The following is a 24,488-nucleotide window of genomic DNA, read 5'->3' as shown; positions in this document are numbered from 1 at the left end:
TAGATAGATAGATAGATAGATAGATAGATAGATAGATAGATAGATAGATAGATAAACCAGTATGGGAGAGCCTATGAATGAATGAATGAATGAATAAATAAATAAATAAATAAATAAATAAATAAATAAATAAATACCACATAACCAAGTGACACCACGCCTGGATATGTACTCAATGACCCTAAGTCCTATCATAGAAATAGGTAGACATCTATGTTTACTGCTGCATTATTCAAGTTAGGTAGGAAATGGTCTAGATGGCCATCAGTAGATGAGTCAACAGAATTCAGAGTATTCAGATAGCTTAGTCAAGAAGGTGTTTGCTGTACCAGCCTGAGGACCTGAGAGGATCCCCAGAACTCATGTAAAATGCCAGGTAGGGCAGCACACATTTCAACAGAACCAGTGAGTCAGGGGCAGGAGGATCCTTGATGGCTATCTTTATGTTCACACAGACACTGGCTTCAAACATAAGGCCGAGAATGACCTAGTAACACACCCACCAATGTTGACATGTGGCGTTCACATGCATACATGTGTGTGCACATACAAAGATAAAGAAATAAGTGAATAACAGGATATGTGGTAAAAATGGAATTTTATTTAGCCATAAAGAAAAATGAAATCATGATAATTTTAAGAAAATAAATGGAGCTGGAAATTCATATGAAATGACTTCAGCTCAGAAAGAACTAGAATATTTTTTCTCATAAGATTCTATATTTTGGTTAAAATATACATTCTACATATGCATATATAATTTATGTGTATAATAATATAATACACACATGCAGAGGTGGTTGTCAGTCGTGAAACAGGAAGGGAACAAAACAGAACTCTAGGGGAGGGAGAAGTTTGACAGAAAGACTTTAGTGATTGCACCTTTGGTTCTGTCAGTCTTTTCATTCCAGTGAGCTCTTGGTTTCCTCAGATTTGAAGTCACAGAGGCTAAAGCCCTGGTGTGCCTGTTGCCTGAGACTATTGTCCTGGTAATTGTGCTGTTGCCAGGTTTTCTCATTTTCCTCTCTAGCAACATGGGACAATATTTTTATTTCTCTTTTGTTGAAGGTTTGTCATGAATCTTCTATATGTCACAGTTATCCTCTTTACTCCCATTTCTGTTTCTGACAGTTTTGGCCTCTAAAAAGGCAGTCAGGTTATGCTGGGACTGGCTTTAAAAAAAACCCATAACTTTCACCAAGTGCTCAGTTCCCTGTGCAAATGGCCTTGGTTGAGATAGTCTCTCATTTCTCCTCTGTCGGAATGAGTTACTGTCCTATAGTATATCTGGGAGCATAATGAGCTTACCTACCCCCTTCTCAGGGGTAGCTTAATGAACATGACGCTGAGTGACATCTGCAATTTAAGACTAAATTGCCACTGAGAGTCGACACCCAGTCTTAGTGGCACTCACATGCTAGCATTTCCCCACATGAATCCTCCAATTAGACAGTACTTTAAGAATCTTGGCCACAGATATTAGCATTTTGTTCTCAGATGCTAACGCTTTGCTTCTCAGATGTTGTCTTTTTTCTAAGCAAGTCTTTCTTGCATTTGGCTTTGTTTATGAGTTGTAATAGGCAAATGGCTGAGAAAGTAGCTCATGGGTGGAGTGGCTTCTTAGCATGTGTGAGTTCTTTGATTCAATCTCTGGAACCCCATTCTAAAAAATAAAGGACTTGTAATCAATTTTCTGAAATCACTGCTGGCTAAATGTCCAATTCAAGCTTACTCAAGATAATAGGTTCTTCTTCATCTTGTTTTCCATCCAAGGCTATTATGCTTTGAAACATATACTGAGCCCATTTGTTTTCCAGTAAAAATGGGCAGAGGAATGAAAATAACAGAAGGCATATTATTTCAAGAAGTCCCTTCCAGTGACATGATAAACGAACACACTGTCACCATCATCACTGAAGCCCCTGTTCCACCTGATGCCATCTATAGTACTCTGCTCATGGCAATATTGGTTGTTAAGGATAGAGTTCACATGGGACCTTAGCTCTGGTACTTCCATACAGATGGCAGGTTATAAAAAGAGTTTCCCTTCTAATTTTCTCTTGAGACTTTCCTATCAGGTGCAGTGGCAGCAGTTGACAGCAGAAGTCATTGATCTCTTATGGTATTGGACATTATGAAACATGGAATTTGGGGTTAAGTGAATAAACGTTCCTTCTTCCCTTTCCTCCATTTTTCCTTTCTTTCCGTGGGCTCCCCTGCTACCTCTGTCCTCTCTCCCTCCCTTCCTACTTTCTTACTCAGTCTCTAGAAATGAGCAAGACTATAAAGCTGGTCTCTGAGGCTATAAAGTAGTCAGATTGCCTCCATTTTCAACCCCCGCCTCCGCATGAACAGAGAATGACACTTTAAGTTACCTCTGCAATGACGCGATAGATCATAAAGTCCAATCTTCCAAAAGAAGCTTGTTCAGCTTAGGGTTAATAGCCATGCATTTACTAAGAACAGGGCCACAAAGTTCTAAATCCTTACATCTTACAACTTAGAAACACCAGCATGAAGAGCACCCCAGTTGACTCAGGAAATACATTTTTCTGAGACCAGTGGCTTGTGAAATTTATTCTGCAATTGGCTGATCTCTAGAACAGTTGTTTGTCATAATCAGATTTGGAGCCCATAGATCTCCTTTCAAGCAATAACTTCCATAACCCTGGCTCCATCCTTGTTTCTGGTCTGGGTCGCACAGATCTCCACAGTGAATGAAAATGCATCTCTTATCAACTAGCAGCAGTACTTGTTTTGTTTAACAGTGCTAGAAATTAGTTTTTCAGGCACTGATCTTGACAGGTCAGCTGTCAAAAGTGGGTGTCTATGGCCATCAATTCATTGATCCCACAAACAAAATCCTGTCTACAAAATACAGCTGATGTACTTAGGCACAAATGAAATGGTCTAGAGCTGTGTGACTAAGTGTCAGGGCTTCTTCAAGTAAAAGGCTTCTCTGACTTCCCGTTTATCATGTCTATCAGCCTCATTTGGCTCTTACTGACTGAGACATTTCCCTTGCATTCTGATCAGGGAGCACCATGTACCATTAAGGTGAAAGTGCGGCACGGTTCCCTCCTATGCTGACTGGCTGCAAGCTTGGGAATTGTTTGAAATCCCATTGGATTCTCTCATTGGAACTATCTTGATCTGCCCTGGTCTTGTGGACAGGGACTTTTGATACATTGCCTCTCTCGGAAAGCCCCGACTCTGGTCTTAAGTTTTGGACGAGAACACATAGCTTTGTGCAAATAGTCTCAGCCGCGGGCACTGGCTGTGGCCTCATCTGAGAGAATAATAAGCTTTCTTGCCCAACATGAAGAATCCTGAATCCTGGAACATGGTTTCACTTTGATGTGTTTGAAAGACAGAAGTTGTGTTTCACTTTGAAGTAGTTCTTCTTTCTTTGCAGGCTATAGAATGCCTAAAGGCCAAAGAGAGAGGGTTGGCATTAAAAGGAAACAAAAAAACCTTTAAGTCCCAAGCACTTTCAGAACCAAAGATAAGGATGATAACAGGCTTAGAAGGCTTTTTATTTTCATTTTTTGTATGATGACCACTTTGATTTAAATGTTCTTCCATTAGATTTGACTAAATATTAACAAAAATGTTTGATGTCATCCTGTTTTCTTAATAGAGAAAGATTTTCTGTCTTCATGAATCTGGGCCTAACCTGCGGGTACTTTTCTGTCTCTAGACCCATCAAGGTTATGGGGCCCTACTCTAGCTTGGAGTCTTAGCACATAAGACAGAGCTCAAGCATGCCTCCTCTAAGAGATGAGAGACCCCTCCCCATAGTTCTTTGCAGTGAGAACATGAATTTATTTGGTTACTTGTCTTAGAATGGCCTAACTTAATGACAGATAATATTCTAGATGTACCTTTGACTTTCCATTCCCAGTCAGTCATAAGAGAACATATTATGGAATTTTGTTTAGTCATTACATTAGTTATTGTTTATCTAAAAATTCCCTTTCTTTCCTGTTAAAGTAATGAAAATCCTATTAAATGAAGATGAGCATAAAGCAGGTAATAATGGCTGTTTGCTGTTACTCTGCCTGTACGCAATACATATCACACACATCTTAACAATCTTTGTTCCATTTGTATCAACACTACTTCAGGTTATATAGTACAAATTGTTTATAACCTATTTGTGATTCTTAATTAAGCTGTTTTATGATAGGTTATTTCAAAATTATTTTATTCCATTTAACAGCCTCTTAACTTGGCAGGCAGGAAATAGAAATACACTCTACTTTATAAATAAGAAAATGGAATCTGGATGAATATATTGAACAAATATTTATTGAGGTCATTTTGTGTCTCAAGTACTCTGAGGTCATCCAGCTAAATGGTGAGAACAGCTACAATACATGGCTCATTCATAAAACCTGCTAATCCCAACTTCAAGCCCGCATCTTCTTTAACTCTGCAGCTGTTACAGCAGTTGGTCATAGAGAGGAGATCACAGTGGTGTCTGAGACAAGGTTGGATCCAAATGTTAGGCATGATCAAGGCCAGCTGCAGTGTATGGTCCCAGAGAATAGAGCAGGAAATCAGACCCCACAACTACCCCAGAGACTGATTCTGAGTATATGGCTCTAGAGACCATGTGTAGTATAGCTTTGCGTAAATCCTAGAGGCTATAAGAAACATTAATTAGCTATGATGAATGTGACATACTAATGTATGAAAATAATGCATGGTATGTTTGTATCACAGTATCAGGGGAGATGGGTGTTGGGAATGATCAGTGAAACCTCTACCACTTTTCTGTTATTCTAAAACTACTGTAGAGTGAAAGTATTTTTTTTAATGAGTCATAATTTATCAGACCAGAAAGAGAGTAATAACATCCCGGGCAGAAAAAATTGAACATAAGGTTTAGGAGGGCACATGATAAGCATGGGAATGAGTAAGATTTCTGGGTTAGGGAATACATGGCTATGAAAACTGGCTGAACTAAAAGTCTGAGTGGATCTTTGGTTGGAAAAGCTGTTCTTTTGGATCAGACTAAATAAATATTTGGAATTAGTTTGTGAGGAAATGAGAATTTATTGAAAATAATAATTTACATACTTCATACTTTGTGTTTTGACTTATTTGTTTTGAAAAAGATGTATTTTATGCATATAAATATTTTGCCTGCATGAATGTCTATGCATCACATGCATGCTTGGCGCCCAGGAAAGCTGAAAGAGGACATTGGATCACCTGGAACTGGAGTTAAGGATGGTTGTGACTGCCATGTGAGTTCTGGAAACCTGGGTTGCTTGCAAAACCAGTAAGTGCTCTTAACCGCTGAGCCATCTTTCCAGGCATTGTTAGCTTATGTTGAAGGTATATTCCAGCACACAGAGGATGGAGTAGAAAATTGTTAGGAGTGAGAGTGGTGAGGAAACTGTTGCAATGGTCAGGGACAGAGTAGTGTGGCCGAGAGCTTAGTAGTGGGTAGCAACAAAGCATGCATGGAGAAGCACTGAAAGGCAGAGCTCTTGTTGCAAGTGAACTAAAACCTAAGCAGGCAAGGGGTTTATTCCAGGTTCCCTTTTGCCTTTGTTCTCAGTTCTCATGCCCAAGTATAATCTCAATACAAATCAGCCTGGATGATGAAGGCTAGGAAGAGCACTGTCCCAGGTGCTCGCTCAAGCCACTGTATCAAAGCGTTAAGATTTCCCCTTCCCTGTGCCATGGATGCTTGGCAGCAGCTGTGGAAATCCAACCACAACATAGGATGGGATTTCCAGTTGGTACATCATTTATGTCAATCTTGCCTTCATCATAACTCTGAGTTACTGTAGCTATGGACACCTCCAAATACCACCCACACCCAGAAGTATGGCTCAGGGATCAGCAGCTCTAGAATGAGCTAAACAATTACGAGGAGGCAGATGCAAACAGCCAAATGCACATCTATACCTGGCCTTTAGATCCATTTCTGTAGCACACAAAGGAAGCAGGAAACCTTGACTGAGTGTTTCCTTTTGTCTTTGATAACCATTTTATTTTTTAAAGATTGTATTCATTTTTATTTGATGTACTTGTCTACATGGGTGTAAGTGTTCTACGTGTTCTCAATACTTGTGAGGCCCTGATGAGGACATCGAATCTCCTGGAACTATAGTTATAGGCAGTTGTGAACAGCCTTGTGGGTTCTGGGAACTGAACCTAGGTCCTCCTCAAGAACAGCCAGTGCTCTTAACTGCTGAGCCATGTCCTCAGCCCTGGCCTTCATTTTTAATAAGCTTCATGAATCCACTGAGTCTGGAAGTTATTTCTTGGAACCACAGTGGGGAATGGCCACATTATTTCTTTCTCTTTGTTTCAGTTTTCAGAAAATGGTACCATTAATGTCCTTGATGGCTTTGATTAGAAAGTTGGGGAATCTCAAATTGCTCTTCACTCCAGTGTGCTATCAATTAATTAGTGGTGGTATGGTGCTCTGTAGAATATATGATCATGTTCTAAATTAAATTATTTATTCTCTACTGGAAAACATCCTGTTACTTAAGATGGCATGGCTATTGTAGATGGTGGGTCCAAAGCGACAATAAGAAACACCAGGCTTCTTTTAGGCTGGATGTGGGATTCTATAATCTCATTTAGACGATTTTGTTTTAGCTCTTAGAGCTATATTATCTCTCTGGTGAAATGTTTCTTCAACGTCTAGAACTGTGGCTTCTTAGGGCTGAGAGTTAGACCTCCAGGGAATGCTGGGAGAGAGGACATATCCTAAGTTTAGCTTTGACAGCTCCTTTAGGGCCTCAGTGGCACATGTCCTGAGGAATACATCTGGAGTTAATCAGGTATCTTGTGCTTCTTCCCTAATGAAGAGTATGCACTGCCTAGAGCTGTTTGATCCATTAACCCCTTGCTATATGGTAGTCAGTGGAACAACAGCAGCACCTGGGAGCTTGTTAGACATGAATAATCTCATCAGCATGTGTGTGTGACTTGCACATATCTGTAGTTTGAGAGCTACCAATTTAATTTATAGCGGTGGCTCACAATCCTGCCTGATTGATAGAATCACCAAGAGAACTAATGTATCCATATTTTGTCCACTACCAGCCAATTAAATCAGAATCTCCATAGATGGAGGACGGTGTCAGCATGTTCAAAAAAGTACTCCCCCCCACACACACTGAAAAGGAGCCTAATATGTAGTTAGGCTAGTGGCTCAAGATATATTACTATTCCCCATGACCAGACATCAAGATTCTGATTTAGTTGGCTCAAAAAGGCTCTATTATCTATATATGTTGTATGTTTTATCTCTGCAATTAATACTTGGGAATCATTTGACAACACAAGGGTTTGGTCATTGTTACTGAGACCTGGCAGCCCTGCCAGAAGGAAAAGTGACTCTTGAACACCCGTGTCTTCTCTGTTGTTCCAAAGCCAGAGTTCTCTTCATATCTTTAGAAAATACATCAGACTATTGGATACAGCTTAAAGCCTCATAAAGATATTAGCAGATACCAAGCACATGTATTTGGCTAATAGCTTCTAACTACACATCACTAAAAGTTATAGCTCTTGTACTACAGCAAAAATAGGCAGAAAGCATTTAGCCCTGGATATCATAGGCCCGAGGATGCTTGATAAGCTGTATCCTTGTGTCTTTTTTAATTGAATTATTATTCTTCCTCAATTTAACCCATTGTGGTACCACCAGAGGGAAAGTTAAAGACATATTTGGGGAAGAGGGAACATTGTGGGAGACATGGTTACATCACTTTCATGGAGGACAGAATAAAGCGAGGCATAAACATTCATTCCAGAGGCAAAATCTTACAAGTTTATTTTATTTTAGGGATTTTGGAACTCTAGGGCTCTAGGTGAGATGATGGAGGAAGTGAAACATTTTGCCTGATGTTATCTCTCTCTCCTCTTTATGGTTTTGAGATGCCCTTGGGTCTTTAAGAACCCAGGCTGCTGTTGTCTCCCTGCCTGATTTAAGATTCTAGCTTAGAAGATGCCCCTAAGGTATATAACAGACTCTTTTCTTCCTCCACAGCTGGCGACATGGGACTCGGAGAAAGGCTTGAATGGCAGTCTGCAGGAAAGGCCCATGGGCAGCCGCCTCCAAGGACTGACTCTCAAAGTGGTGACTGTCTTGGTAGGATCATGGGGATGTCCTGGGAACTTCATGTTACAGTTCTCTGAGTCAGAGGCTACTTTCTGGTTAAGGCGGGGTTGAGGGGAAATTTTGAGGTCTCTCTGGTTAATACAGTGTCTCTGGTTAATACAGTGTTGAGGAGGGGGGTATTAAGATCTCTCTGGTTAGTGCAGGGCAGAGGAGAGGACAGTGAGGTCTCTCTGTGTAATGCGGGATTGAGGGGGGATGGTAACACTTCCTAATTAAGGCAGGGTTGAGGAGCAACTGAGTTCCCAGCAATCCTCTCATTCGAATAATAATGATGTGAGTAACCCAAGGAGAATGAGATGAAGGAGTCTCCCGAGGGCTTTTGGGATCTCCAGGGTATACTGTAGATCCCACGTCACTGCTCATCTCACTGCTGCTGGGCTCCTAATGGATTTTAGCAATGCTGCCTGGATCTTGACCTACTACTGCTCTTTAGGAGAACAGTGTGGATATCTAGACTCCCCAGAATGAATCTTGGGTAGGGGGACATTCTCCAGTACTGCTGAGGACAAAAGTGATAATAAATGTGCAATGAATAAATGTTCATTAGTTATACTATTTCAACATATTTTTCCTAGAATCATAGACTTTTACAATTGTGATATTCAGATTCCTTTTTAGTTTATTCATTTTTCCTTTTAGAAAAGCTTAAAATTTTCTCATGCTGGGGTATGCCAAATATAAGTCAACTCTTTCCTCCCTTCCAAGAAACTCACAAACCTTTACCTGTAACATTTCTGCATTCTCTATATGTATACCATGAATGAGCCTTACATCCTGATTTGTTTTGTTTTTTTAAGTAAAGTATTTTCATTAGATGTATTTCCTGGGGCTCTTTGCCCTTAGCACCTTCATGTTCAATTTCACACAAGAAAAAAATGATGGCGATGGATGGCTGAAATGTTCTCTAGATGGTCACCTACCTCCAGGACATATAGCATAGAGTCTGTAGGTATGAATTCAGCATGGTCGTGGACTCACAATCTAGGGATTTAATCCTTTGACTTATGGTGTAACTCTGGCTAGTCAAAGGACATTTATTTTCTAGTACAACCTGATAGATGAAATGCTTTCTTCTCTCCATCTAATATCACATAGCTTATGGCCATGCATTATTCTACAGAAAAAGTGTTAGGAGTCTATGTGGCTCCCCTAGAAAAAATTGTCTATCCTAAGGGCAGAGTATTATGTCAGTATGGATTCTATAGGAAAGAAAAAAAATATACCATTTAATTGTGGGTTCTGGGTGTTAGGACAGAGGCTAGAGATATACACAGGACAATTAAATCCGCACTGCCCCATGCTGACCTGCTGGCTGGAGCATTGCTCCTGTGCACTGTACCTTGACAGTCCATAAAGTGCTTTTAGAAAAGGGCAGAGGAGTTCAGCCTTTGGATAGGAACTAGGTAAATATCAACATTCCACTATTGTTGTTGCTGTTAATAACATTATGATCTACACTGGGGATAGAACCTAGAGCCTTATAGATGCTAAATATTTGCTTTAACACTGAGCTATGCCCCAAGCCCTAATACTAACACTATAATGTTACAATTCATCAGATTGGTCTCTGTACCAGTATCCTGGAAATAAATGTCAGTTAACCTGTTGGGTTGAAGAACATTCATTCTATTTTCTGCAGGAAGAGCCTTTTGTGATGGTGGCTGAGAACATCCTTGGACAGCCCAAGCGTTACAAAGGGTTCTCCATAGATGTGTTGGATGCTCTGGCTAAGGCTCTGGGATTCAAATATGAGATCTACCAGGCCCCTGATGGCAGGTATGGCCACCAGCTCCACAACACCTCCTGGAACGGGATGATTGGGGAGCTCATTAGCAAGGTAAGTTTCAGGATCAGGGCCACAAAGAAAGGCATTTCAGTATTTCTCTAAGAGATACCTAAATTTGGCTCATTATATAGTTCAGTCCTTGGGACTGTACTGGGCACCCTTTCCCTCTCCATCCTCCATACTGTGCCTGATTCTGTTCTTTTATTTTCTCAGACCATCACAACCCCGATGTTTTCCTTCTTGTCCGTTACTCATCGCTTTGGAGCATACCCACTCTAATAAACCTTCTCTGTGATTCACCCTTCAATAAAACACTTTCATATTTGGATTGAACTGGGAAACTCCTTCAGCAACTCAAGGAGTTCTGTTGGTGCTCACTCTTCAGTGTCTCACAGACTACAAGTGTAATGTGTACTCATACAAATTGGAGTGTGTAAAATGTGAGTGGACATATTCATGTGTTGGCCATGTTGTGTCTTGAAGGTGTGGCATCCCCACATTTTTTTTACATTTCACACTGTTACTCTTCCTCCTATCTGAAGACAACATCCTCACTGAAACTTACAGCATGGAGATGAGTCATCATCTCACACTCTTGTTCCTGTTTTATCATGGCCTCTAGGTCATTTGCCCACAGTTGCCTACAGTGGTCACTCTCTCTAATATTGACCAACATTGGCAACTCTTGATCTTGCTGTGGATTCACCGTGCCTTGTTTCATTCACCTCCAGTCACGCTTAGTGTAACAATTCCTATGTATTTTATTAGCATATTGCTGGCCACCCTCTACGCTTCTTTCATGACCACAACCTGTTGTCCTTCTGGTTACTTTTTTTGGGAGGTGGGTGGAAGTTTTTCTTTTGAAACACAGAATCCTGCTTTCTAAGCCTATGTAGGGAGACACTAGGCCTTTTACTTGGCCATGTTTCTTTCTTTCTTTTTTTTTTTCTTTCTATTATTATTTCGTTTTTGGTAAAAGAAACTTTATTGTAGTAGAATATGGGTACCATAAAAATTATCCAGCTTAAATCTTAGATTCAATGATATTTAGTAATTGTATAGAGTTTGTACAAGTACTATTCTACTCTATTGTCAGAGCACTTCCATTATCCCACTGTGGTCACTCATACAGAGTTATAGTTCATTCCATTCTTACTCTTATGCCTTAGTTGTCTTGCTTCCTCTATAGCAGTGGTTCTTAAGCTTCCTGATGCTGCAACCCTTTAATATAGTTCCTCATATTGTGGTCACCCCAACCATAAAACTATTTTGTTGCTACTTCATAACTGTGATTTTGCCATTGTTATGAATCACAATGTAAATATCTGATATGAAGGATATCTGATATGTGACCCCTGTTGGGATTATGACCCACAGATTAAGAAACACTGCTCTAGTGTTGCAGTGGGAAACATATATACATAGAAGAATATCATGTGTGTACCTGGTGTGTGGCTCTTTCCACTTGGCATGCATTTGAGATGTATCCCTCTTACATATTTCTGTACCCATTTGACACTGTAGCCTTCCCCACCCTGTGTACCCTCTATGATCATCCATATAAACCCTTGTACACTTCATTTAATATGATTTCCTGAGTCCTTGATTTTTTTTTGTTTGAATAAAACAAATTCAATTTTTATTATCTACCCTCGATGTGTACATCCAAGTTTCTACATGAAATTTAGAAGTCTATCCAGATTAATGTATGGATGTGTGTGGTCTCTATCCTCAACTGTCCCCCATTTTTTCTTTGTTGGGTGCATCCTTCAGATAGGCTTCAAGGGCCTTCTTTTTGTCCTCATGATACCTAATACCTTGTTTCCTTCTCAAAATTATCCTTCTATATTTGAGAAATAAATTGAGATTTTTTGGGTACTAATTTGTACTTCCTCTAAAACACACACTTATAAGTATAGGACCTCCATTGTTAGTGAAATAATATATCTCTCAGTTATAAGAAGCCCCCTGGATCTGTATTTTAAGTTGATTTCAGTGTGCCTTTTCTGAATCTTACGTCATAAATGAGTTCCCCATCCATCCTATGCTATTAACCTCCCCTACTTTTTGATAGCTCTTTAAATCTTTTTTGAACTTTACTCTTTGTCTCTCTCTCTCTTTCTCTGTGTGTGTGTGTGTGTGTGTGTGTGACTGTGTGTACTATGTGTATGTACTATTCATTCATGCATACACCACTGAGTCCATATGAAGGCCAGAGGACAGCTTTCAGGACTCAATTCTTTTCTTCTTTAATATGAGTACTGTGGAACAGGGTGTCAGACCCAGTGGCAGGCACTTTTATCAGCTGAGCCATCTCAGGGGCCCTATTTCTTAGATCTTAAATACAGTGCAAACTCACACAACCTTAAAAGATATTTCTGCATCTTTTGTTCCTGAGAAGGAGGATAAGAACCAAACATGCACTGATGTAGGTAGCTGCAACATTTTCCCCTTGCTTCTCTAGGTTGTTAGAACTTAACATAGGACCTTGATGTATCTTTACCCTCAAGCTCACATAATAAATCTTATAAAAATCCTTTTATGTACATTTCCTCTATTGAGCTTATAGTTAAATTGGTCATTCTAAAACATACCCGTTTCTGTAGATTCCTCGAGGCAAGGTCAAGACGCTGACTGCATCTTTCAGCATCTTTGCGTTCAAAGAAGTATCATAGGTTCTTCTATGTACTGCCCATTTACTGACCTAAGCATTCAACTATTGACCTCCATCCAACAGTTCGTTTTAATGAAGTCTTGGAAGATAATTTTTAGATTAAAATATGGCATATCAAGAGAGACTCTCCCAACATGGTTATACTATAAGAAGAATTAGCCAACATGTATTTAGGTCTTGAGTTAAGAGTAATATAATAAATAAATATGTGACTCCTCTATTCTATTTTGATCATATTATTTTTACAATTATGATTATTATTCCTCTATTCTTTGAGGATATTACCTTAGCACAAAGTCTATACAAAAAACAAGAAAGGCAGCAAGATGCCTCAGAAAGTAAGAATATTTGCTGTTCAAGTCTGAAGGCCTATGTTTGACTTCCAGAACCCATGTAAAGGTAGAAAGAGAGAACCAGTATCTGAAGCTGTTTCTGTTCTCCACATATAACTTATACATCTCTGTCTCTCTCTCTTTCTCTATCTGTCTCTTTCTCTCTCTCCCCAGATATATACACACAAAACTAGTAAATAAAATTTGTTTAAAAAAATCAATGGAGACTAATACTTTTTTGAGATTGAGCATACTTGTACAGACATTTAACTTCTGAAGTATTTTAGAAGTAAAGCCAATTAATGTGGTGTAATAAACGCTGAAGAATATTGCTGGGGAAATAATAGGTATCTGTGCCTTTGTCATTCAGGGAGGATGCAGATTAACCTTGAAAGAAGAAGGGTGTCCTTGGTAGGAAGTAGGTAGACAAATGTCCCTTGGATTATACTTCTATCTAGTGGTAAGTTTCAGTGTTATGAAATTTTGACTGAAACACAACCAGAAATAACAGGAGACAGTTTTCTAAGTGGAACGAAAAGAAAATGAACAAGTGTAATTCACAGAAAGTAAAAATACTTTCCTGAATTTTATTGTCTTGAACAGTGGTTCTCCACCTTCCTAATGCTGTGACCCTTTAATATATTTCTTCATGTTGTGGTGAGTCCCAACTATTTCATTGCTAATTCATGACTGTAATTTTGCTAGTTACAAAAAATAATGTATCCCCCAAAAGGGTCATGACCCACAGTTAAGAACTGCTGGTCTACATGTTTCTAGGTCTAGGGAGGGACATGTGTAAGATGAAGAAGGTAATAGACAACATGGTGTTGGATTTTTCTTCTATTCCCTAGCCTCTAAGTGGATGTTTGAAATGGGCAGAAGGCAGACCTTGACCTCAGATGGAAATCAGCAAGAGCTAAAAAGTTCACCTCTCATGAACTTTTTTTGTCTTTCAGAGAGCAGACTTGGCCATCTCTGCTATCACCATCACACCGGAGAGGGAGAGTGTTGTGGACTTCAGCAAAAGATACATGGACTACTCCGTAGGGATCCTCATCAAGAAGCCTGAGGAGAAAATCAGCATCTTTTCCCTTTTTGCCCCCTTTGATTTTGCGGTGTGGGCCTGCATCGCTGCAGCCATCCCTGTGGTTGGTGTGCTCATATTCGTGTTGAACCGGATACAGGCTGTAAGGGCTCAGAGTGCTGCCCAGCCACGACCCTCTGCTTCTGCCACGCTGCACAGTGCCATATGGATTGTCTATGGAGCCTTCGTCCAGCAAGGTACATTCCAGTTTTCTGCTGTTTGTATAGCCCTGGGGGCCAGAAATAAAGAAAGAAAAAAGGTCACTTTTTGGTAAAATTCTCAGGTGCATATTGCAAAAGTCATTTTAAATGTAATTTTGATTTGATCTCAGGACAGTGCCAGTAACAAGCTGCACTCAGTGTTTCTAAGCAATATCAGGTAGAAATTAAATAAAGCAGCAAAGAACTCAGCTTCCAATCCTGAGTCTCTGCTTTGGATAAAATTAACTTTGGATTTCAGTGCATTTTCTTCCCCGTCTCATGTTAGATTGATTGCTATGCACATGAGGTTGTCAAATGGAGCTCTGTGTAACAATCTGTAAGCAGTGCCCCAGCTACTGAAATATAAAGCCTCCTACCTTCAAGTGGCCTGCTAGCACTTCTATTCAGTGGTGAGTTTCAGGATTGTGCAATTTTGCTGGAAATCACAAATTGCAAAGTTCTTCATGTGAATCTGCTTTGCCCTGTGTGCATCATGGCAAAAGCTTTTCAAGGTTATAGAAGGCGAATAGGGAGGGAGAAGCTTTCTTCAACTTCCACTAAGGGACCGAATAGAAATAATTGACCGCAGAGAGGTAGCTTCTTAGAGAAAGGTAGATGCAGTGATCTCTGCAAGTCCTGTGTATGTATCATCCAGTGATTGCTGAATATTAAGAACAGTGACATGGATGATCCTATTTCTCTGGGTTAAAAGAAAGCTGGGAGGCCTACAGGTAGAAAGAAATTATTTACAGAATTCCTAAGTGTACTCTATGTGAATTTGAAATTGCCAAAGATCTTATATTTGGCACCAGCCCTGAAAGTTCTTGCCACATTGAGACAAAATCTTCTAGCTGGAAGACTATAATCTTGGTGTTATGACAAATTTTTCATCACTAGACTACAACCCTAATTATTTTTTCCTTTTATCATCCTTTGGTCTTTCCCACTATTGGTGTTTTTAAGGACATTACAGCTAATCCCTCTGCACTTTGCAGGTGGTGAGTCCTCTGCGAACTCTGTGGCCATGCGCATCGTGATGGGCAGCTGGTGGCTCTTCACCCTCATTGTGTGTTCCTCCTATACAGCCAACCTTGCTGCTTTCCTCACAGTGTCCAGGATGGACAACCCCATAAGGTAAGTGTGCTCCTGCCTGCTCTCCATCAGCTCTGAAAGGCTTCAGCGAGGATGCGGTCTTGTTGGGGCTGCCTCGTGGCATAGAGGGAGACACAAAACAGAGGCCAACTCAGACTTCAGCTCTGCAGGTGGATAAAGGGGATGTTTTACGTGAGAAGGACTCCAATCCTGTGTTTTATTTTAGTCATAATTGCATGAATGCATAAATTAAATTATATTTATCTGAACATTTAAACATTGATTATAAAATTAATAAACTGCAACACTAAAATTAACAAATTAAATTTCCTCAGATATTTTAAACTAGAAAGTAAACTCATTTAATCAAAATTTTATCAACACTCATTTAAAATTAATTAAAAACACAAGTCTAATATATTTTCAGATCTTCAAAAATCTTTAAATTATTTTTAAACATGTTAATTGGGCTCTGGAAGTGGCACAGTTAGCAAAGATGGCAAATTCCAAGGATGATGACCTAAATTCAATCCATGGCACCTATATGTGGAAGGAAAGATCTAAATCTCTCAAGTTGTCTTCTGACCTCCCCATGCATGGCAAGGTAAATGGACACACACCACACACACACACACACACACACACACACACACACACACACACACAAGCATGCCAATTATTTGTTTTTCCTTATGTTTATAAAATTATAAGTTTTATCACGAGAGAACATTCTTTATTTAATTAAAATATAATTTCAGGTATGATTTTCTTCACTTTTGAAAAATGTTAAAATTATACAATGAAAGAATGAATTCAATGTCATGGAGTTACATCTGAAAATTACTTGATTATGCTCAGATTCTCAAATGCAGTACAAATTACGGAATGAAAGAAAAGGTACAAAATAAATCTGTATTAGACCTGAAGGTGCTGAGGTGAGAGCAGGCCTGGGTCCTTTCTGAACTCAGCAGGGTAGCATGGTGGTTCCAAGATGGCCTCTCACCTGGACTCTGCAGTGGGGTTCTTGCTTTCCTAATTGTTTCAGTCCACTATATTAATCATCAACTTATTGGTTCTTTCTACCCCCTCATCTACTGAGTGTTCTATTCTAACCTATTTCTTTTGCTACAAACTGCCTATTTTAAGAGTTCAAATTCCTTGATGGGGATTCAAGATTCAGCTTGCTGCTATCTGGTATCATTATGGAATTGACATTTTTACTGAGATAATTTAGATTTATATGCAGCTGTAAGAAATAACACAGAGAGGTCTCCTATGCTCAGCCTAGTTTTCCCCAATGCGTCATTTAGCAAAACTGTAGTATTTTATCACAATCGGGTAATGATACTGATACAACTGACTGGTTTTGTTTAGATTATCCATTACACATGCTATATCAGTAGAGTGATGTGCTTTGACTGTGGCTGTTCAGTCAGCCTGATTTCTCATATATTCTTCCAGGATTTGGCGTGGTCATAGTTCATTGCATCTCGCTGATGAATGCACTCCATGTCGTACAGTTTGTTTAATCATCCACCCGTTGGAGGACATCTGGGCTGCTTCCATTTCTAGGCAATTATGAATAAAGCTACTATGAGCATTTCTGTAGGTTCTTGTGTGAGCATAGGTTTCTTTTACACATGAGCATTACACAAGAGAGGGATTGCCAGGTTGTATGGCAATTGAATGGTGAATTTTATAAGAAACTGTTGGTGTTTGGTGCTGTTTCTACTTTTTATTTCTTCATTCTAATATGTCTCATTGTGGGTTAAATTTGCACTTTCCTACTGAACAACAGTGAATATTTTAATATGCTTATTTACTTACGCATCCTTGTCAATAAATATCTGCATTTGTTTTTTTTTTCCCTTTTCTAGTTGGACAGTTTGAATGCTGCCATTGATTTTTGAGGGTGCCTTGGGTGTTTTCTGCTTACATATTTTTACATATTTTATTAAATGTACTACTTCATCTGACACGTGATTTGCCAGAATTTTATTGCACTCTGTAGCTTGCCTGTTGAGCATCTTAGCTGGACTGCAGAGCAAATATTTCAATTTTGATGAGGCCTAATTTAAAACACGTGCATTCCTGAGTCAGTCATGCTTTTGGCATCATGTTTGGGCATGGCCTAAGACTTTGAAGATTTTTTTCCTTCATAAAACTTCTATAGCTTATGTTTATTCTTTTGTTCCATAACCAACTTTACATTGTTTTCTATATTTGGATCAAAGTTTGGGTTGAAATGGCTTGTTTTTGTTTGTTTACCCAAGGGTACTATAGAGAGGAGTTTATTTATGCCACCAGGCAGGAGATCTGCCCCTGCCCTTGAGGGGCAGTAGCTTTAGAAGCAGTATATCAAAGATGCTGTGGGGAAAGGCGAGGGAAACACTGAGAGCAGTGTGAAGGTGGGGTTAGGGTTAGACCAGCGGTCCGCAAGGCTGTCCTACCTCAAGAGTGCTATGTGATTGCACTGGGCAGATACCAGCCACCAGGCCAGAGGCAAAACAGGAAGCTGTGCTGGCAGGTGCATTAATAAAGACTTGGCGGCTTTGTATCTTCACATTTTAAAAATAAAATCACTTACTACTACCAGACATGGGCCCAGCAGCTAAGCAACAGATTGGGAATAACAGGCTTTTATTATTATTTTTTATTTGAACTACATGACTGTGTTTTCTTTTGTGAAAAGAAAATTTGAAATAAACAGTTTTAACATTTATTTGGGAAAGATTAATTCTTTGCATAGAACTGTTTATCAGCTGAACCATCTCTGCCAGAAACACTATAAATGTAAAGTCTTCAGTACTCCCAAGGTGAAAAGCTGTCCTTCCCACTGACTATACTATATATGTATATGATAACACTAAACTACTTATCCACACAAGTCAGTTCTCCAGATTACTGTGTGGACATGTATTATAATCTACAATCCAAGCAGTTTCAAGTGTAAAATCTGATGTCATTAGCCATAGCTCTCACGATGTTCATTAGATCTCCTAAACATATTCATCACCCTTAATGAAAAATCTATTTCCATTTATACCTAGTCCCTTCCAGTCACATTCCACACTCTGTTTTTACGAGTTAGACATTTTAAGACTGTATGTAAGTGAGATCAAGAAGAAATATTTGGCTTCTGTACCTGTTTTCATGTTTTATTTTACTTAATATAACACCTTCTAGCCTTTTATAAATAACAGTGGTTCCTTCTTTTTAAATGCTCAGTAGCATGTGAGTTATGTTAATACTTGTCTTATCTATTTTTGTTTGTCATACTATCTCTTTAACCATCTATCCATTGGAGAAATTTTAAGTTGATTCTATATCTTGGCTGTAGTAAAAGATACTGCAATAGATACAGGAATACCAATTTCTCTTCAAGAAAGTAACCTAATTTCCTCTAGTCATAAACTGAGACATTGGGTTTTCAGATCTGATAGATGTACTTTATGAGGAATCTCTGCACTCTTCCATAGTTTCTATAGTAATTTCTATTCTTACCAACAATACACAAAAGAGCCATTCTAATAGGTAGGCTTTGATTTTTATTCATTTGGTAACTAATAATATTTAACATTTTATTTTCGCATACATACTAGCAATGCATGTTTTGAGAGGCATCTATTCAGGTCACTCACTTTTTTTGTTTGTTTGTTTGTTTTTGATTCAAGGTAGCCCACGTAGCCTCAAATTTCCTATCTTATTGTTTCAGCTTGATGAATGCTGGGATGAATGATTAGAAATCTGTGTGACTATGTCCTCAGACTGTGAACAAAGCTATCTGTTTGTTTTCTTACAGTTCATATATATATAACATATAACCACATCTATGGTTTTGAGATATTTTCTATCACTCCACAGGTTCTTTATATTGTAGATTGTTTTCTGTGCTAAATAATTTTATGTGCGTGTATTCACTGTTGTTGTAGTTACTTTTGGGGTCATCCAAATAAAAAATAAAATAAAATCATTGCCCAATTGAATACCAAAAAGCTTTCCTCAGTTTCTTTTGGAAGTTTCATATTTTCAGATCTCACAGTAGAGGTTTTTTTTTTTTTTTTTCATTTTGAGTTAAGATTTACAAGTGATGAGAATTTTCTTCTTCTTTGCATGTGGAAAATCCAGTTTCCCAATGCCAAATACTGAAAAGTCAGCCTTTTCCAATGTGTATTCTTGGCAGAATCATTTTCTCCATCTATGGTGATTAAAAGTGTTCTTGGGTAGAGTAGTCTGGGCTAGCATCTGTGGTCTCTTAGTCTGTAAGATATCTGCCCAGACCCTTCTGGCTTTTACTGCTGAGAAGTCAGGTATAATTCAGATAGGGCTGTCTTTATATGTGACTTGGCCTTTTTCCTGTGCATCTTTTAATATTCTTTCTTTGTTCTGTATATTTAGTGTTTTGATTATTATGTGGCAGGAGGATTTTCTTTTTTGGTTCAATCTATTTGGTGTTTTATAAGCTTCTTTTATGTTTATAGACATTTCTTTCTTTAGGTTGGGAAAATTTTCTTCTATTATTTTGTTGAAAATATTTTCTGGGCCTTGGAGCTGAGTCTTTTCCTTCTTCTATTTTTATTATTCTTAGGTTTGTATTTTCATAGTGTCCCAGATTTCTTAGATGTTTTGTGTCAGGAACTTTTTAGATTTAACATTTTTTTGACTGATATATTGATTTTTTTCAATCATATCTTTTACACCTCAGATTTTCTTGTCCATCTCCGGTATTCTATTGGTGATGCTTAGGTCTGTATTTCTTGTTCTATTTGCTAGGTTTTCCATCTCCAGGATTGCCACAGTTTTTGTTTTCTTTTTGCTTCTTTTTTCACTTTAATGTCTTAAATAGTTTATTCATTTCCTTCACTTGTTGCAGACAATTGTGAGCTGCCATGTGGATGCTGGTAATTGAACCCAGGTCCTCTGGAAGAGCAGCCAGTGCTCTTAACTCCTGAGCCATCTCTCCAGGGCCCCTTTCACTTGCTTATTTATATTTTCTTGTATTTAATTTAGGGATTTATTAATTTCCTTAATGACTGAATTTTCCTATGATTTCTTTAAGGGGTTTAGTCATATCCTCTTTTAAGGCCTCTATAGTCTTTAGAAGGTTGATTCAAGGTTGTCTTTTTTTTGTTGCTTCAGCTGTGTGAGAGTGTCCAGGGCTTGTTGTAGTAGGATAGCTGGGTTCTGGTGATTCAGCATTGCCCTGGTGCTATTGATGCTGGCCTTTAGCCATCTATTTGTCCCTGGTGCTAGCTGGATGTTTTTGATACCTACAGGACTCTTCAGGGAGTCAAGCAGAACACTGAAAATGGAGCAGGGAATAGCAGGCTGCTCACTTCTTCTGGCTGAGTGTTTCTGGGCCCCTGCAGGCCTGGATGATCCTGGGGCTGGCAGGCCTCCTCAGGAGGGACTGTTCTGGAGCTGGGCTGGGATAAGGGCAGCCTGCAGCTCACCTCTGCTGGCTGTGTTCCCTAGTAGGCAGGAGAAAGTCTGGGCAGGGTTTCAGCATTGTTCAAGATTCACCACCTTTGAGCACATAGGTTTATTTCTGGGTTTTCTGTTCTCTACTGTCCATCTGCCTGGATCTGTTTGGTACCAATGTTACAATGCTTAGGTTTATTCTAGTTTTATGAGGTTACTTTGACATAGGTGATAAGATACTGTCATGTTTGTTTACATCCTCAACATTGAGTATTTAGGAGTTTCTGTTAGTGAACAGGATATTCAGAGTAACATTTTTTCTATTAAAATGGCTTTTGATTTTTGATAGAATAGTTTTGTTTTACAGATCATTTTTAGTATGGTTCCTTTTTTTTTTAAGAGCGATATAAGGCCTAATTTATTCTAGGGCCAAGTGTGAGTGACCCTAGCTCCATTGTCATGTGTCATGTGATCTAGGGACACAGATTTAGGTTATCCCTAACTGCATCTCTAATGTATCCATCAGTGTGTTTTGATATAGTTATTAAAATGGTATTATTCAGTATATGAACACAGGATAGTTTTCCATATTTTTTTTTATTTATCTCTTGTCTCTTCTAGTTTTCAGAGTATACATCCTTTACCTTCTTGCCTAAATTTATACCTAAGAACATTTTTTGTGATGAAAGTTCAAAGTTAATTCATACACTTAGTCAAAAGGGGGATTTATACAGTCATAAATTGCACATAAACTGCATAAAATATTTATATTTTCTATTAGGGTCTTAGGTTAGTTTTATATAATACAAATAAATTTATTTATTGTTTTTATTTCCTTATTTATTCTAACTTTGAATTTTGTTCTCTTTTATTAATCAAATTTGCTTTATATAGTTTCTTTTTTAAACAGTATTTTTAAAAATCTGTTTTTAATTGAAATAGACACACCGCTTGCTTTCCCTTCTCGCTTCCTTCTAGCTCCTCCCACTTAGCTTCTTTTGAAACTCTCCTATGTACTCTCTCAATTAGATAAGCTCTTTTTATTTATTGTTATTTTAATTAATTATTATTGTTAATTATAAATGTATATGTGTGTCTGCACGTCTGTAATGTATATTCACATTTGTGCATGCATACACACGTATATAAACATATACAACCTTGTGAATCCATTTTTGTTGCTTGTGTGTATATAGTTGTAGGGCTGACCACTCTACTTTGTACAACCAATAAGAGGACTAATTCCAAGGAGAGGCTAATTCTCCTCCAAGCAGTAGTTATGTGCCTGTAGTTCTTTGTCTGGGAGTGAGAGCCTGCAAAACTTTCCTCACCCACATTGATGGGTCCATTGATATTACTATTCCAGTTTTGTTTATACAACCAGGTATAGGAAAGGCCTGTTTCATAACAGACTTCTTGGTATTCTTCTCAAAATCTTTCTGCCCCTTCTTCTATGATGTTTTCTGAAACATAGGTCAGGAGCTGTGAGGTAAATATATCCCTTGGGGCTAGGCTCTCTGAGCTATTGAGACTGGGAAAATTGGATATCTATATGCAGAAAAATTAAATTGGAGTCTTATCTATTACCCTGTATAAAAATTAGATCCTGATAGATCAAAACCCTCAGTTGGAAACCTGAAACACTAGTGATACTGTTTTTAGACAATTTCTCACATGTAAGCAATGCATACCAACTACTCATCCCTGATAGAAGAAGCAACTACATCTATCAAATTGAGGACTCCAGTTCATGACAATTTTTGTGTGTTGAGATAGGTGATAGATAGATAGATAGATAGATAGATAGATAGATAGATAGATAGATAGATGCAGAGACAAAGAGATTAACCAGAGTTGTCTGTGTGACCATGAGTTCGGAGTTACCTATAGGAACAGTGAGCACCCAAAGAAAGACAATGGCTTCTTTCTCTCAAAGTGTTAATAATTAATAGTCAGAGGTAACAAAAAAAAGGGACCCCATGAGTGATTTCCTCCTTATTTGACATATTCATGACAGGGCTGGTCTTATGTGGTGTGCTCAGTGAAGGCAACTACAATTACTGTGAGTTAATCATTACAAGAGTTGTATTGGGTCAAGGGAAAGACATTTCCTATCACATTACCAAACCCTCCTCTTATGTAATTCTACCCCCTCTCTGCAATTTCTACTTAGCAGGGGTGGCATAATTGTCATGTTAAGACTGGGCCCACAGCCTTTTCCTTGAGTAACAAAGATTTGCGTGGAAAAACTCTTCCCTGATAAATGTGAACAGCGTCTGTCTAAGGATAGAAGCGTGGTTGTTTGCTACTTTGTCAATTTAGTTAAACGTCAGTAGTAATTTCTCTCTCTAGGACTGCAGCTCTTCTAGACATGAGTTGTTTGCCAGGCTTACAGCATCAGATAGATGTTGTTCCTTCCTGTGGTGTTTTGAATGAGAGCGCACCTCATAGGCTCATACATTTGCATGCTTATTTCCCAGTTGATGAACTGTTTGGAAGGACTGAGAGGTGTGGCCTTGGAGGGAGTGTGCCTCTGGGGCTTTGAAATTGCGAAGACCCCTGCCCGCCCTGTGTCTCCCACTTTCTCGGCCTGCCTGTGGATCTAGGCTACTTCTGTAAGCACTATGCCTTCCTGCCTGGGTTCTGTCCTGCATCCCAACATGATGATAATGAACTGATTCTTTGAAACTGTAGGTCAGCCTCCATTTTTTTTTTTTTTTTAAATAACAAGACTTGCCTTTGTTATGGTGTCTTTTCACAGCACTTGAATGATAACTAAGACAATACCCCACTTCCCTGCCCTCTCAAGCTCCCAAGGCTTATGTCTTAAATTCTATCAGAAGGCATAGTGGAGCTGCTATTGTGATGGTGGCAAATCCTGCCCAGCAGGTTGAATTTCTATTCATAGGGAGAATGGCTAGACAGGCATGATAATGCTCTTTATTTTTTTCACTATTTTTTATTTGAATTGTAAAGTTGGGTTGTTTACTTGAGAGTTCTCATTGTTACTAAGGTAGGTTCATCATGACTTTCTTCTTAGAGTTGCTATAGATATATCTCAAAATTTTTGTTATATTTTTCTGTTTTCATTTGTTTTATGATTTTGGGGGATATTTATTCCGATTTTATTTTTAACTCAATGATTGCTCAGGTGTTTGTGTTTAATTTTCATATTTAGTAAATAACTCCTGTTACTGCTTTCTGGTTTCATAGCCTCAGGGTTTATAAGATTTTAATCTTAAATTTATTAAACTTAGATCATGGTTTAACATGTAGTTAATATTGGAGAATTTTGCATATGGGTTGATAAAAATGTACATTTTGGTGCCATTAGATTGATTTTTCTGTTAGGCCATTTTTTCCTATTCTGTGATTTTTAGCCTATTCTTGATTTGTCGACTCTCGGTCTAAATGATCTATACGTTGTAGAAGTGTAGTGACAAATATTTCTACTTTTTCTAAAATTTCTATTTATTCCTTCAGTTCTATTCATAGTTATTACAACATTAAGCATATAAATGTTAGACACTCTTGAACTGATTTATCATTTTTCCTCATCCTTGTGACAAATTTTGATTTAATATCCTTTATGTCTGAAATAAGCATATACATTCTTGTTCTTTTTAAAAATTTGCATAGAGTATCTTTATTTTATTTTTTACTTAACTGTTTTTGAATCTACACTGAGTTAGTTATACATAGTATGTAGTTGGGTAACAGAAAAAATCATTCTATTAATAC

General features: G+C 38.4%; 1 protein-coding gene across 2 annotated transcripts in view; it reads left to right on the top strand.

Annotated features, from left to right (window-relative positions):
• Positions 1-24,488, top strand: part of Grid1 (glutamate ionotropic receptor delta type subunit 1) — a 735,469-nt gene that overhangs the window by 591,521 nt on the left and 119,460 nt on the right. For both annotated transcript variants that reach the window (XM_055607998.1, XM_055607999.1), the window contains exons 9-12: positions 8,027-8,128; positions 9,798-9,995; positions 13,907-14,231; positions 15,230-15,368. In XM_055607998.1, coding sequence (XP_055463973.1) covers positions 8,027-8,128; positions 9,798-9,995; positions 13,907-14,231; positions 15,230-15,368 — 764 coding nt within the window. The remainder of the gene's footprint in view (positions 1-8,026; positions 8,129-9,797; positions 9,996-13,906; positions 14,232-15,229; positions 15,369-24,488) is intronic.

This window comes from Psammomys obesus, unplaced genomic scaffold (genome assembly GCF_907164565.1).
Source record: "Psammomys obesus unplaced genomic scaffold, mPsaObe1.curated_primary_1811, whole genome shotgun sequence".
NCBI classification, from domain to species: domain Eukaryota; kingdom Metazoa; phylum Chordata; class Mammalia; order Rodentia; family Muridae; genus Psammomys; species Psammomys obesus.
The sequence above is the reverse complement of the archived record's forward strand: the minus strand, read 5'-3'. Positions and strand labels throughout refer to the sequence as shown.